This window comes from Dermatophagoides pteronyssinus, unplaced genomic scaffold (genome assembly GCF_027571235.1).
Source record: "Dermatophagoides pteronyssinus isolate colony J.1.1.1.1 unplaced genomic scaffold, Derpt_VIB-CSIC_2022.12 sq0007, whole genome shotgun sequence".
In the NCBI taxonomy this organism is placed as follows: Eukaryota; Metazoa; Arthropoda; class Arachnida; order Sarcoptiformes; family Pyroglyphidae; genus Dermatophagoides; species Dermatophagoides pteronyssinus.
This window is the reverse complement of record NW_027461531.1, coordinates 1,827,723-1,845,697: the sequence shown is the minus strand read 5'-3', so window position 1 is coordinate 1,845,697 and position 17,975 is coordinate 1,827,723. Positions and strand designations below refer to the sequence as shown.

Here is a 17,975-nt window from a genome sequence, read left to right as displayed (position 1 = left end):
GAACATAACATAACATTATCCATATAGTGAAAGAATCATTTAATATATGCCAAATACACAAACACACGTGCTTTGGAACCATTTAAAATTCTGCATTATCATTTTATGGCGCCATTTTATTCTTTCAGATTCATATAATATAGAAGGAAATAGGGACCAAAAAAATAGAAGAAATAAAAACAACATCGGAACCATTTAAAATATACGGGAACACAGACACAATGGATTGACCTTGGATCTAATGAAACATTGAATAAAGAGAAGAAAATAGACAAATGGATAGTGGAACATTGGATTGTATGTCTGCATGCTAGCCGCAATGTCTATGATGATGATAATGATGATGAAAATAGATATAGAAGAGAAAAATAATTTCAGTGAGATCCAAATTGGCAGGCGTATATATGATAATGATGACTGGGCTCCATATGTCCTATCTATGCGCGTGTGTTTTTGAATGAAAAAAGACCTCGACTCAGTGACCTCATTTCTCTTTCTTTTTGTTATTATTGTTGTTGATGATGATATTCAATGTGTATCCGAAAATTTCACTATCGCTAGGATCAACCTCACATGTTTTATATTTTCTTTTTTTTACCATCCACTTTTTCAATTACTAATGCAATAATACTATATACACACAAAAGCAATAGATTATTATAATTTTATAGCGTAGTTTTTCAGCGTCAAAACAATAGAAGAATAGGTCTAGATCGATAAAGAAATGACGATAAATAAATTTTAGATGATTTAGGATTTTCCGGTTTCATGAATGAGAAGGAGAAAAATATTGAAAATCAAATGTTTGCAAATACCGGAATAGAAAAATTTTCTGCAAAAACATGGTAACTCATCATGTTGAAAATATTTGAAAGAAATGAAGAAAATTTTTCACATAAATACATAACACACATACACACCTGTTTAACCTTGGATTTTTTTTTTTGTTGAAAATCAAAATGAAAAGTAAATTCAGTTTTTTTTGTTCTCTATTCTAACAAGTTCGGCTTTTTCATTCTCTTCATTTATTTATTTTATTTTTCATCATCATCATCATCAACATCAGCAAAATATCTTGTTTATACATGTTTATTGAATGAATTAATGGAAAAGAAAATTATTATACAAATAACAATAACGATAGAAATGGAAAGTTAAAAATAAACATTTTTTTTTGTCATCCTTGACAATACTAGAAAAAAATCCCAGAAATAAAATACTAACATATAATCTTCCGATATAAAATCCCTTACGGAAAAAACAAAAACAGTTTAAGAATTTTAAAATGGCATAATTTAGAAATGATTTTTTTTTGTTCATCAAACAAAATATTGAAAAAAATTGCTGTTCTAGATGTATTTGATCATCACGATTGATGATGACAATAATCATGATAAATGAATGTTGAATGTTTAAGCAATCTACATCATAACGAATAAAGGAAAACAAAAAAATGATGGAGTGCTTCTTATACTCTTTAAGCAACTTTCGAGCATCATTTTTTTATTTTTGATATTTGACAATAATCAAAAAATAAATAAGTTCGCAAAAAAAAATCTTAAAAAAAAAGTTTTCAGAGAACAAGACATCAATATGTTAGGCGAACATATTTCACAATCGCTTGCAAAGAAAAAAAACTTATTGAAAAAAATACATAAAATTCCAAATCAAGGAAGTGTTAGGAATTTTACTGAGAAACAAAGTTCTTCAGAAGAATTTCGAAAAATTATGATTCAACAGGTTGTTGTTTCGAAATAATCTTGAATAATTTAACAAAAAAAAACAAAAACAAAAATGAACTTGAAATCTTTTTTGTCTGAATTATTCGACCAATTGAATTGTTTGAATTTATAATTTAAAAATTCATTCAAACGTCTCGAATCAAAGCGATTTTTAATTCAAATCGGTTCGATAGATTTATAATTATTTTTTCATTCATTCGTAACAAGATTATAATATAACCAAAATATCATTATCAATAATAATAACCTATGATTAAAAAAATTTTTCCCAATTCATAATTAACGACATGCTTGTTGAAGCAAGCAAAAAAACCACTTTTTGGATAAAAAAGAAAACAATTTTTCAAAGTCTAGTGAATGGAAAATTTCTGGAATTTTAAAAAAAGGGTTCGAAATTTTCATAAAAAATATATTACATAAGAAACTTGTCAGTTTGTTTTTTGTTTCAATTTATTTAATATACAACAATTTTTTTGATTTCATATATAGCCAAAATTTCTAAATAAATAAACAAACAATCTTTTGACCATTGCGTTATCGATCTAAATAAATAAATGATGAGAAAACAAAACAATAATAGAAAATATAGACAAATAAAAAAAGAAACAAACGACAATAACAACCACTATTTCGTAATTTTGTTGTCGTTTTATATTTCATTCATTTATTTTATAAAATTCGATTTCGTGGCCAATTTTCACATTTTTTCTTTCTTATTTTTCATGTTATTTTATCTTCCGTAGTTTCCACCGTGAAGCATAAGTCGTGAATGGTGTTGGAGGTCAACAAGTAAACAAAAAAAACAAAAGAGAAAACAAGCAGCCAGAAATGATTATATCTAGTTTCCAAAAGTATGTAATGTATTTATGTATGCATATTGTTAGAATTTGAAAGCAACAGTGTGTATGGATAATATGATTGCGAAATCATTATCGATTCACATAAGGGAGACTACTATGGAGCCAACTTTAGAAACTAAACATGTGTATAGTTTTTGAAAAAGCTGACCTATTTTTTAAAAAAATCGTTCCTCTTTTTCTCTCTCTCTCTCTCCAGTTTTCAATTCACTTATTCGTTTTCACTCTCTCCTCACCACAAAAACACATACTCATCTCATTCATGTATATTAATTTTTCATTATCGTAATATTTTTTCATTTTCTTCAAATATCCCTCCTTTTTTTCTACTTTTACCATTTTGATTAAAACGTCAGAATGTGTATGTATGACTATTGAAAAAAATAAAAGCATTGTAATAGTTAAAAGTAGGCCAATGCCAACTACTTTCACTTTCTCTTATTTTTTTAATATTCATTCATTCATTACATGGTACTATATTTATCATTTAGTTGTACAAGATGCTGAATAAGATGATGGTGAAGATGATGACAACAACAACAACAACAACGACGACAATAACATCGATCGATTAATGATGACTTGGAAATTGAATTGATCATCATCATTATTATCCGATTTTAAATAATAATCCTCAAACAAGATGATGATAAACAACATTGATCCATCAATCAATCAATCAATTGAATAAAATTGAGAAACAAAACAAAACGTGCACGTAGAAATGTATAATTCTATTAATTATCATTAGCAGAATTCTAAATCCAATAATATTAACAAAATTTAAAAAAAAAAATTTCTAGTGACATCATATAAATGGAGAGAGAGAGAAAGGAAGAAAAATGATGAGACGAAGATATAGCCAAATATGAATGTGAAATGAAACTTAACCTCGAATTATCGGTAGCTATATTGGATTAATTTTTTCCCATCTTATTTTGTTGTTGTTGTTGTTGTCAAAAACAAAAAGATAAGAATGGAGCTTTTTTGAGGATGGAAGTAAAAAATAAATGAATAATTTGTTTCCCCATTCTTCTTCAAGTGATCATCATCAATTATTATCAGTGATGTTTGTATTGAATACATACAGATATTACAACTACATAAAACAAAAATTAAAAAAATAAAACAAGAATTACGAAATATTACTCTATTTATTCGAATATTTGTTACGATCAAAATGCTACAGGTAAAATATAAATTTTTTCCCCTTTTGAAAACAATAATCCAAACATAGAACGGATTAAATCAAAATTATTAATAAACTTATGGATTTTAAAAAACAGATTTATTATTGAAAAAAAATTAAAACAAATAAACGCGGATAACATAGATCCGAAATATAATACACAGGAAAAAAAAATCAACGACCCACTTTTTATCATTGTCGTCATAAATACACACACACACATCAGACAACAAAACATGCCGCTTTTTATGTAGTGGCATATATAATATCTCTATCGAAAACATGTATGGTTATGGTATCTTGGAGCCATATACACAGAAATCATTAAATTGTATGGATCTATCCGTTCTCTGAATATAGCAACATAGATAAATAGTGAGATTCAGGTCACGGTCATCTTCATCATCGTCGTCGTTGTTATTGTTGCTGTATCCATCATCTCATTCATTCCATCTTGTTGCTGCAACTTGTACCGAAAAAAAAGATTGTGTTCATATAATGATGATGATGACATATAACGGGATTTTTTCCCATATTACTGTTTTTTTTTCTCAATTTCCATTTTCAATGGAAAACTTTCAACAACAACGACAACAAAAAATGCGTAAAAAAATTCACTGTCAATAAATTGAAATTAAAATTAAAAAAATTAATTTTTTCTACTTATCAGGAAAAACAAATAAAAAATGATGATAATTTTTTTCTTAAAATTTAATTTCAATTTAATAGCATCTTTGAATTTTATCAAAACTTCCGTATTCAAGTTCATAATTTTAACACAAACACACACACAAAAAAAAATTATTCTCGAATATTAAAAAACAGATCAGAATAAGTGATCAATATGAATGAAATTTGAGCTTACCTGCCTTAATTCAAATGAAATTTTATCGAAGGGTGAAAAAAAAATAAAAAATTACTGAATTTTTTTTGAATTCAAATCACTATAAATAAATTTCGATTGTAGATCAATTTCAAATCAAAACAAGTGATAAAATCCTAATGAAAAGAATCCAACGAGAAAAAAAAATGATCAGATGATAGTAAACAAATCAAATACGAACAAAATAACAACAAGCGCATGATTCATTTATTTCATTTAATCATTTTGATGATTGTTAATTGTAACTATGATGTTGGTGATAATCATAATAATGATGATAATAATGATGGATCAGTATTCGATTACAATAAATCAAATTAATGATCATGATGATGTATAAAATTGACAAAAATACCAAAATACACAAATAAATCAAGTATTTCACAGATCAAATTGGAAAACAAAGAATCAACGTTATTTTTTGAACTGGTTAATTAACCAATTCAAACAAACGAAACAAAATTCAAACAAAATAGAAATCAAATCAAACATTCAATCATCATTTAATGATTAGTTTGTAAAATAACAACAATAAGGCAAAAAAAAACAAATTTTTCATTTAATCTTATCAAAGTGAATCCCGTAAAAGAGTCCCAGAGATCATTATATTTGATTCACGATTAACAATAACAACAAAAATCTAAATTCTACGGGAATTTTCCAGATATCGTTTCAGAAACACTTGACAAATGATAACACACATAAGAGATGAACGTTCACTCATTCAAACATGATTACAAATAAAATATTGTCAACATTATTATTATTATTATTGTTGAAATACACACCACAGACACAACGCTAATGGCCGTCAAAATAATAATAATAAACTGTGAAAAATTAACAAATAAACAAACACACACACGCAGACACTTACACAAATACATACACAAGAATGAATTGAATAAAATTCGCTACATTCAACTTTGGTGATCACTGAACTGGCGCGGCAAACTTTAAATTTATTTTCTGTTTGTTTGTTTCTATTTGAATTCATTCGTATTGTTGCAAGCGAATATTATTATTATCATTATCATCATTAATAATTGCGGCAAACAAATATAATAACAAAAAACAAAAAAAAATTTTTTTTTGCCGCAATTCAACACATTTGAAATAGGTAACTAATTCAATGTATGATAATCATACTTTCTTTATTATCATTATCATCATCATCATCATTGTAGCCAATTCAGGATCACACATACATAAGATTTGATGAAAAAAAAAGAAAAAATTTTGCAACAAATATTGAATTGAACACACACAAACTAACGAAATAGTAGACACGGCAGTGGCAAACGGCAGTAGAAGATGGTTATTTTTTCTTTTTTGTTTTGTTTTGCTATAATATTTCTTGGATTAAATCAATGTTGCTATCGATGATGATGAAAATTGTGGGAGTGAATTTTGTTTTCTCGTGTTGGAAAAAAATATTTTAAAACTACTAATCGTCTGTCTCTCATTTACTTTCTCTTTTCTCTCTTTCATTTATTCTAGTGAAATGGGGAAAAAACGCGTGCACAAAAACAACAACAACAACACTATTGTATACTATTAGCAACATTTGTATAGTTTGTATTCGTCTATATTTTATTATGGTGGTGAATGAAATGATATGATTTTGATTGGAGAAAACAGCCAACAAAAAATTGAAAATCCAAAACAATGTGATTTCATAAGCTTGCGCACAACAGAATTTTCATCAAGAAGAATTCAAATTTTGTTATAGAATTGATGAAAAAAACAAAATGGATATTATCAAAAAGTATCCAAATTATGTTGAGAATTATAATAAGCTTGTAGCATTCATAACATCATCATGAATGTGTATGTAATCTAGAATTTTCACACAGGCAATAGAATTTTACGGAATTTGACATGTGTGGTCCAGAAATAGCCAAAATATTCTAAATCTGCACACAATTCTAAACAAATATGAGAGTTTGCGCAAAAATTGATCAATCAAAATTTTGGAACCATGAGATTTTCTTGGACCAATGAAAAAAAGAACAATATTGACTTAACTGGAGAAAAAATTTAAAGAAAACGATCATACGCCAAGGGACAATGATCTTTTTTTTCCAGGAGCATCCAAAAATCAATCATTTCTTGAATATAATCAAATATTTACACAATTCAATAACGAAAATAAAGATAATCTAAGGAAAGATTGAAAACTTTTCAAAATTTGAAAATAAACCATCCTTTTGATCATACATTGAAACATTTTGGTGAAAATTGAAAATTAAATATTGAAAAAAATGAAACGAAAAAAAAACAAAACAAAATAAAAAAAATTTCACAATAAAACGTCCGAATGCGGTATAAATGTCGAATACAACAACATTATGGATTTCATAACCATACGAAATTTGGAGCTAAAATGGATAAATACACATACAATGCATAAAACGAAAAAAAACAAGGGAAGAAAAAAAAGTTGCATAATCAAACGCATACGCAATATACACACAAAATGTAAACTTTTTAACCGTTAGTTAATAATTATCATAATCTACAGCGACAAAACCAAAAAAAAAAAAAAATAAATAATCAGTCGTTGCCACTTTCATTAATTAATTAATAATTTCAGACACACATAAATAAATTTCAAGCCAAAATAGAAAAAATAAATAATGAATTTATGCGTGACACGCAAAACTTGAGCCAGAAAATAGAAAGGTTTGCCTTGAAAAAAGGCAAAAACAAATTTATTTGATTCAATTTTTTGGATTTAAAAAAAATCATAAGTGACTGACCACAAAGATATGAATCAGATTTGTTATCACCAAAAAAAAAATTGAATTTTTGAAATTCAAATTAAATATTCATGATTGATAATCCAAAATAGTAGCATTTAACTAAATAATTTGTTTCGGAAAAAAAAATTTCATTTGCATCCAATATGAATATTATTTTGAATTTCATTTTTAAAAAATACCAAATAAAGTCAACAAAACTATGATTACAAATATGATTCAAGGAATTCCAAAATGTTCACTTTCATTGCATGATAATGATTTGTTTGAACACACCCACATTAGTTTCATCTTCTATTTTAAATGTAATTTGTCTTCTCATCATCATCATTTGAAATAGACTTTTGTCCAATAATGAACATATTTTGTTTCATTTTTAAAAATAGTATGAATTTCTATTTAAGGTAACACTAATGATGTTATTCTGGAAATTAATGTATTATTATCATTTCATTGTTTATTCATTTTAATGTTTTTTTTATTGACATTCATTGTAATCATATAATCAAAATATTTTAAGTGTCAACACGTGGTCAAAATCAGAAAAATAAATTCATCATCCATAAATGCTTGGAAGCAAAAAAGAAAAAGAAAAATTTCCTTCAAAAAAAACTAGATCAATCAAGTGATAAGGATTTTTTTGACGTATTAAAAAACAATTTAATTAAATTCAAATAAAACGGTGATTATTTAAAAATAAAATATCATAAAAAATTATAATTTCAAGTCCATCGATCCATGAAATTTTTTCAATTTATTAATCTTTCTATAAATAAAATATTGAACAAAGAAAAGAAAAATTGTCAACAAACATCATACACATGTGTGTGTGTGTGTGTGCTCTAAGGAAAAGAGATAACAAGACATTGAATGAAACAAAAAGATGAAATGAAAAAAATGTTGATTCGTATTCCGTTTATAACTTTAATTCAATAAAATTTACCTTGAAAATTTTTTTTGATTAAATAAAAAAAATCATTTCGTTATCATGTTTTTCATCATATTGGTTCGATTTTTCATATTTATTCGATTTGTTTTTTTTTTGTCAGAAAAAAACTAATCTTGATGCACATTTCTCCCCTTCTTATCCATCTTTTGCCTATAAAGACATTAAGTTTTTTTTTCATTTATTCCGTATGTCAATCGTATATATTTAAATTGCATTTTGTTCGAATAGGGAACACTTTTTTTCTTGTTCCTATATTTTATCATCAAAAAAAAAAATCATTTTTTCCAATGTATATTGAGGAAAAAAGATTTCCACATTTTGGAAAAAATTATAATGAAATTATACACGTGAATCCAAAAGCAACAACAACAACAACAACAACATCGATAATATGACAACAAAAATGAATGAAAAAATAAAAAAAAAATCAAAATGAAAATCAAACGGAACGAACAAACAGAAAGAAAAAAAAACGATGAGGCAAGCAAACAAAACAAAATACAAAAAAAAAAATTTAGAAACATCACTGAAAAATAAAAAATAAAAGAGAAATTAGGTCATGGATCATCATCATCGTTTCGTCGCCGTCGTCATGTTATGTTTTTTCACTTTCTCTTTTTGAACAACATAAAAAATAACAACAACATAAGAGATATGGCGCCCCTACCACTACATTAAATCCATTTTAAAAAATGTTTGCAACATTTTTACGGACATCCTGCATATAATTTTATCATTAATATGTCCGAATAAAAAAATGCAACAGAAAATTTTTACAAATATAATGATAGAGTGAAAGAAAAAAAATTGCACATAACACATGGCGCCCAAGAAATAATAATGATGATGTGATCGCACATGCAAACTTATTACTTATATCAATGGCGCCATTTTTTTTTCTTCATTCATTCTTTATTCAATGCATTTTTTCTCTCTTGTTTCATCAAATGTTCGTGTGTGTCTGTATTTCGTTTTTGTTCCACAAGGAATTAATTGCAAATTTTGTCGTCATATGGTTTACGCAACACACACACACACTAACATATATGATCATCATATAACGACATCGCAATTTAAAAAACAAACTAACCGCATACATGTGTGTACAAACAAATTGACATGGATGCTTGCTTTATCGCAGGTATAATAATGAAACATATACAGAAACAAATAAAAGTTTAGTTAATTTCAAAATACTAATTACATTGAAAATTGATCATCAAAATCAAGATATTCGAGTAAATTCCAGTAAATAACTGGATTAAACATGAATGATAGTAACATTTTTCAACAACAACAAAGTAGATAATTTAATTTTTGAATAAAAGTTTTACATGTTGAAAAAAAACAAAACAAAAAACCATGGTCAATACCAACAAAAGGAAAAAAATCCAAAACACAAATGGCAAAATAATTGGGTCAATTTATATCAATTGAACCAAAAAAGAAGCAAATGAGAAAGCAATATAATTTAAACAAATTTGTTACAACCTTTAGCGGTAACAAATATTGAAATTAAAAACAAAACAAAAAAAAAAATTGGCCATGTAACTACCAAAAAGACCAATCATCAAAATCGAGAAAAAACAAAAAAACCAAGAATGAGGAGGAGGATTAATAGAAAAAAGTCCATGGCGAAAAAAAGTGAAATTAGGTCATTGTACACACACACAAACATATAAGGTCCAATTTATATGTATGGTTGTGATAATCATAATCATCAATATGGTTTTTAGATATGATAATTATGATGATGATGATGATAATATTGTTGGTATCTTGCAGCAAATTTTTATATTCGCCTACTATACAACTAAAATATCAAACACTAGTAATAAACTTGACGAAATTATCTTTATGTAATGATCATCATAAACAAGACAAGTATCATTGATGAAAGTTGTTGAAAGAGAGAAAATAAAAGTATGCGTGACATGATTACGATTCCATAAATATTCCGAAAGAAAATTTATAATTTCAATAGTTTCCGTTTCCTAGGTGAAAAAAGAAAAAAACTAGAAACACATTTGGAATATTACTATTTAGAATAATGATTATCATCATCATAATCATTAATTTTCTGATCCAAAAACGACACATTTCATCTATAAATAATGAAATCTAACATAAAAAGGGTGAAAACAATGTTCAATTATATAATTTGACCAGAAAAAAGATTAAAAAAATCAAACAAAGATTATACATTGTGATTTGACCTTTTCCATTATCAAATGATTTTTCCTTTTTCTGTAAATTGATAAATATCAATAATCAAATATTATCATTACAAATATGAAAGGTAAAGTAAAAATGAAAACAAACAAATCTCAACACCATTTTACCTTAACTTTTGTGTTTTGATAATGATATAATGCAAATACAAACAAACAAACAAAAATAAATAAATAAATAAAAATGCGATAATACAATTGACGGTCATGATGATAATGACATAGGTTGGGATGGCCAACCAAAAAAAACGGATAGAAAACCTATGCGCATATGACATTATCACAGTATTTTGTTTTCAGATATAAAAATGTCATTCAGTGTTAAATGAATGAAAAAAAAATTATATTGTGAAATATTAGAGAGGATAATACCACCTACTTAATAAAACAAACATACACCCACATGTCAATGAAAACAAAACAAAAACATACTGATAGAAAGAAAACAATAAATTCATATTTGTTCTGATTAAAAAAAAATCTTAGCTTTAATATTAAAAGACTAAAGAAATGTTATTATCCCTATAACCACCACTACCATTACAATGATCATTTAGTTTTAACAATTTTAATGTTAATTTCTAAAAAAATTTGTAAATAAACGATAATGAAAAAAAAGTGTCACAATATCCAGAAAAAAATAGATAATATTGGATACAAATGTTTGATTAATATAACAATATTAATGCAATTAATACAATTAATTAAATCAACAAAAAAATAAATAGTATAAATATAGTTCATTTATGAAAAATGAAATGATTTTCATTTGAAAAAAACTAGGTTACACTTTTACTTTTCTATATTTTATAAATATACCATCATCATCATCATCATCATCGTTGCAATATTGAATTTTTTTTTGAAAGGGCTTTCCATTTTTGCATCTTTTTTTTAACAAAAAAAAACTTCGTCATTGAAAATTGTAAAAATAAAACAGAAACAAGAAAATAAGTATAAAATCTTGAGGATGCAGAAAATATATAAGGAAGGAGATGATGATGAGGAAGATCACGAGTTGCAACAGTTTGTAACATTTGAAAAAAATGAAAAATTCATTCAACTGAACATATTGAATGTCATTCGACTGTAATAGCATCATCATTGTTGTTGTAATTTTAAAATCAAAAATAACAACAACAACAACAAACAAATGAATGAATTGTTGGAATTAAAAAAAGAAATCTTTTTTCACTAAAATAAAATGTATTCGCTTATTAAATTATGTTTGAAAAAAAACTTCATTTTTGTTGTTATTACGACAAAAGAAATAACAGAATTTCGATGACATTTGAGATTATTGATGATCATCACTGATGAACCAGAACGAGGTCAGGACCTTGTTTGTTCGTTTTTTTTTTTTTGGCATTTGTGAACGAAAAATTCTATTCTCTAACGATCATGATCATGATAATGATGATTAGGAATGAAAAACAATTCTTCAACAACGACAACAAAAAATGATAACTGAGAAAAAAGGACAGAAAAATCTTGATCTGTTTAGGATTATCATTATCATTTTTCAAAATTCAAATAACACAAAATATGACAATTTTGAATTCGAAATGATTTTAATTAGGAAGAAAAAAAAGATCTTCATCATAATGTTTAACAATAGGAAAAAAATTTAGTTCAAAATGAGAATAAAATGACGAACAGAAGAATTCTATCGACATGATAAATTGTTTCATCTGTTTTTTTCTCATTTGTACAAAAGAATTTCGAGAATCTAGGTGAAAGAATTCGAACAAATATGACATGAAAAAAGCGCGAATTAATTATCTTTTTTTAAATTTCAATTATCTACATTAGTGACATCTATCGTTCATCAATCATGATACAAATCAACAACAAAAATGTTAACCAAGAAAAAAATTAGGTCAACAAAATACATTTATCAATGATTGGATTGATCCACCAAACAAATTCAAAATCTAGAACAATAAAATGTCAACCGGACAACAACAACAACAACCACACAATAATAACAAAAATATTTCAGTCATTGAAATATCATAAAATGAGTTTAAATTAATGATGATGATGATGATCAATATTCAATTAGAATTGATTAAATATAAGATAGAAAGGTGAAACCATTTATAGGTGAAAAAAATGAAACTTCTTGATTGTTTTGTTGCGCCCAAAAAAAATCAAAATTTGTTTGCAAAAGGTAAATTCACCGTAATGACGAGAATTCTATTTGAAAATTTTTCACATTTATTTTGCGTGTGGTTCTTTAGAGTAAAATATTTGACCCAAATTCTTTCTTGGTATAACAAATAGCAACAATGTAATCGTTAAGGAATGGTTTGAGTTCAACTGTAAAATTTGTGTATATGTTTTTGTATTCAATTCTATTTTATATTTTCCAATTGAAAAACAAAACAAAAAAATTCTATAGTTAGCTTATATAGAATATTTCGTTGAGGAATAATAATAAAGAAACTAGGTCAGGTTATATATACGTAGTCGTTATCGTCATCATTGTACACACACACTCAAACAAGCAAAAAAAGCAACAAAAAAAAATCGAAACAGAAAACCAATCAATTTGATTCGTTTCTTTATGAATTTGAAGGAAGGAATAAAAAAAATTATTTCAAATCACATCCAACAGATGTCGTAAGTGGTTATAATTATTATCAACAACAAAGCAAAATTATTTGTAATTAAAAAGCTGAACATGTTATTTAAAATGGAAAACTTTTTGGCGCGTATTTATTAAGATTTTTTTTACATTTCTCTCATTCATCACAAACGAAAACAACATTTCTTTCTATATTATGTTGATAATCATAATTTCCTTGTTTGGATTTTCAATATAAAAAAAGAGTCGTCAAACTTGTTCGTTGTGGATAGATAGAAAGCACTTTCACTAGAATTTTTCTCTTACTTTTTCTTTCATTCTCTCTCTCTCTCTTTTCAATCACTCACACACATACAAGTCAATTTACAATTCAATCCATCAAGTAACAATAGCGTTAATATGGCGCCCGTCAAAAAATTTTATATTTCAAGCCAAGCCAAGCCGAAACAAACAAACAAAAACATATTGAAGAAATTGGAAAAAACAAACCAAGAGTCATCTTGACCTTGGAAACCATTGGCGTGTCTTTTCAATCATATAATGATAATATTATTATAATTCGTCAATCAACGAATCGATGTATATATTATATATTCAAACAAAAATTAACCAACCAAAAATGATGATGATGCCGTTTTTTCTCTCTGTCATGATAATTTGGAATTCTAATATCAACAACAACAACAAAATGAAGGAATTCAAACATAACAACAACAACAAAAACTGGACAAACAACTTTGTCCAGAAAAATTCGTTTTTTTCATTCATTTTAAAACATCATTGCTTTTATGAATTTTTATTCATCTTCTTTTTTTTTGGTATTTGCGTCCATCTCTCAATGTATACACAAAGTTTTTATTGATATTCACATATAAAGCTTATATATTGAATAAGTAAATGAAAAACTGGCGTCATTCAATTTGATAATCAATTAATTCTTTTGATTTTTTTTTTCTTCGGAATGAAAAAAACCATTTCATTTTATAAACACTACCTAACCTGTCAATTGAAAGAAAAATTTATATGAAATGAAAAATAATAAGCTTAGGCATGTATCATTCACAAAATTTTGAATGAAAATTAATATTTTTTTTCATACGAATTTTCATGCGTCTTCAGAATAAACATTATTATTATGTTTGAAAAAACAACTTTCAAGCTTTTGAAATTTATTAATTAATCATAGCAAAAATAACATTTTAAAAATATGTCAAACAACAAAGAAAAGAATATTTTCCTAATGAAAATATCAAGGCGATCAACAACAAACAAACAAACAAAAAAGCAAAAATCAATCATATCAAATCGGAAAAAAGATATCGACCATCAAACATTATCATCAATGTTTTTTGGTACGAAATTTTTTTTTCAATTCTCATATTTATCACCCAGGATATCATTCAATAAACATTCACACTAAACAAAACAAAATTCAAAAAAAAATCTCATTCAAAAGTCATTTACAGCGTTTATTTCAATTCAATCAAAATTTTTCTGGCAAATAATTATTAATCTAGGTCAAACACTAACCACCATTAGAAACGGATTAGTCAATCAATTCACAACATAAATGTGTGTATCATTATCATTTTTAAAGTGTATTTTGTGTGTGTAACCAATTTCAATCAACATGTAACATTATATTTTCTAATAACAACAACAACAACAGAAAAAATGGCGCCCAATTTAATGCATAACTACGGAACAACTAACCCAATATGATCCGGTATATATGACACGATATTTAGTGTCGATGACAACAACAACAACAACAAAAAATATTAGAAAAAAAGGGCGTTGATCATTGATGAATGAATGAGAAAAATAAAAACCAGGATTCACACGCATACGTTTATTATAAAAGACATATTTTGACCTAGTCATTACTTTTCAAAAGAACAAAAGAAACAAAAAATCTAATAGGTTATATAAAGTAGAAAATAAACCGGTGATGCTACCAGAAAAATAAAAATAAAAATCCATCAATCATAATCATAAGCCGGGAAACAAGCACCTGAAACGAATCATAATTTCTTTAGTTGGTCATTCCCGTGAAACCGAGAAAAAAAAATGATGAAAATGATGAATTTATATTAAATTATACTGGTTGGACAGGTGATCCAGACAACCAATCTTGACAAACCAACCAACAGTGAAAAAAATTGTCGATCGACAATGGTTTTTTTTTCTTTTCAAGAACCATCGATTAAATTTCTAGTTCAACAAAGAGGAAAGAAAAAAACAACATAAAATTTTGACATTTGATGATGAATGAATAAGATATTTTCTGTATGTGTTTATGTAAATCATAGACTTTGAGGAAAAATCAATCGGGAAAAATGAGATCACAAACCACACACATACATACACACACCTGTTGAAATGATAATTTACTTTAATTAGGAAATTTTTTGTTTTCATTTTTTTTCTATCTTATAGTAATGAACATCATAATCGATAGAATCGATAAATCCTTTGATTCATTCATGTTAAGAATTAAAGTATTGAAAACAATGTATGTTCTAGTTATTATGTCATTCAAAATGAAATGGATTCAATCATTCGTTATCATCATCAAAATAATTAGATATAATGTTAAATCTTCATAAAGCAATTAACAAAAGAAAAAAAATATTGGCCCTAGTGACACAGATTTCATTTTTTTTCTTTTGTTGAATACAAATCTAAGTTTTTAAATGAGGGTGTCTGGGTTTTTATCTCTTACCGGGTCACTTGTGCATGTCGATGTTCGATGACCTGTCAGGTCAACCAAACAACACATTGTACAACACTAAAAAAAACATTTATCATTATTACAGTCCTCTTTTCGACATTAAAGATGTCGATAAAGCGGAAAAAATTCAGATCAAACTTTATTATGCAAAGATCAATCGATCTGTTTTCGAGACGCGATCGTATGCAACTTTTGAGACATGTCGTTTTTTTCTTTATCCAATGTTTTGGTCACCGGCTAGTTTTTTTTTGTATTGTTTCCCTCCCCCTTGAATAATAAGGTTATATGTCATGGATTTTTTTCCCATTCATCTTATTCAAGTGAAAAAAACTTTCTTCCTTCTTCCTAGCATTCATCCTCATCATCACTGTTTGCTTGGTATTCAGTAAGCTACCATCATTGACCCAATGAAATCCAAATAAAATATTACTCAGAAAGCTACCGTAATTCGTAAGACGAATTTCTTTCATTCATTCATTTATTTTCATCATTTATTATTGGATGTGTGGGAAACATTTACATTGTTATCAATGATGATGATTTTTTTTGTTATGTTTGTTCCGCATTCACACACACACACGAATACACTGTACGGTGCTTAGGTCCTAGGTCCTCTATTTCGTTTATATAATGGTAAAGTCTTTTCATTATCGTTGTTTAAACCATCTGTCTGTTGTTTATTTGATTTTTCTCACAAATATACAGTGAGATTTGATCAGAAAAGTCGATCACTGTGATTTTTTTTTGTTGTGATTTCAGGTTCACCTAAAATATATACGGAAAAAACTGCTTTCAATTTTCTTGTGAATTTCAATTTCATTCACGCATATAAATCTCATATATGTTATGTTATTTAGATATGTAGAAAGTGAAAACGCGAAACCAGCCGAAAACATACACACACTTATACATTCACATATAGAGAGAGGCAACATACGAAAAAAAACATGTCTTCAACTAAAATATATATGATATCCAAAAAAAACTATGTCGAACTCTGACCTAGATTCTATCCAATAGTGGTGAACATATATATACAGTATATATAACAGAGACTCGTGCTTCTTGTTTTTCATATAAATTTCCATTTCATTTCATACAGATATACAAACAAACATCCATCCATTCAATACATTATCATCATCTATGAGTAAAGAAGAAGAAAAAAAAATTGACATAGATTTAGTTCACATGGCCACTACTATGAAAACAGTTTTTTTTTCAACAGAAACCATAATCATAATTATCATTTTATTCCAAAATAATATTTGCTCCAGAAAATAAAAAATTCTCCGAAATTTCTACATACAACATTTTTGGGTTCATTCAATTTTTCAATTCATTCTACAAATTAGACCAATAAAATTCAGTAGAAAAAAAATTGCGCGCACACAAGATTAACTTTCACTTTTTACTTCCTTTTCACGCACCAATTTTCAATTCCCGAAAAAAATGAATCAGGTGCATCTTAATTTGAACAAAAGGACAAAACAAGATCGGAAAAAAATCCTATCATTTACCAGAAATAAGAACTTTCAGGAAAATGAAATTTGGAACACAAACACCACCCACTCACACCAATATATGATATGATAAATACTATATAAATAAGTTATGTCAATAAATTAAAATCATTTCACACAAATATTTCACTGATTTGTTTTAGAAAAAAAAATAACTTACCTAATAACATTTTATCATCATTATTATTATGATTTTGTTGATTATTATTATCATTAGAATTATTTTTATTATTATTATTATTTTCATCATCATTATTGATTTGAGAATTTTGAATATCAATTATTGTTGCTATATTGGTTTTTCTTTTATGATTATCATCATTTTCAATGATAATTAATGATTGATTATTATTACTATTATTGATCAAATTTGAATTCATTTACTAATGTTGATGATGATTTTTGATCAACATTTTCATCATCATCATCATCATCAATATCATTATTATTGTCGTTAATTTTATTATTATTAGTTATCAATAATTTTTCAGAAGAATTATTCATTTTTGATTGAA

The 17,975-nt window shown here is 26.4% G+C and overlaps 1 protein-coding gene across 2 annotated transcripts in view; it reads right to left on the bottom strand.

Moving 5' to 3' along the window:
- LOC113790176 (nuclear hormone receptor FTZ-F1-like) overlaps nt 1–17,975 on the bottom strand; it is a 26,127-nt gene extending 8,152 nt beyond the window's left edge. For both annotated transcript variants that reach the window (XM_027339809.2, XM_027339810.2), the window contains exon 1: nt 17,621–17,975. In XM_027339809.2, the coding sequence (XP_027195610.2) occupies nt 17,621–17,840 (220 nt within the window). In that variant the 5' untranslated portion in view covers nt 17,841–17,975. The remainder of the gene's footprint in view (nt 1–17,620) is intronic.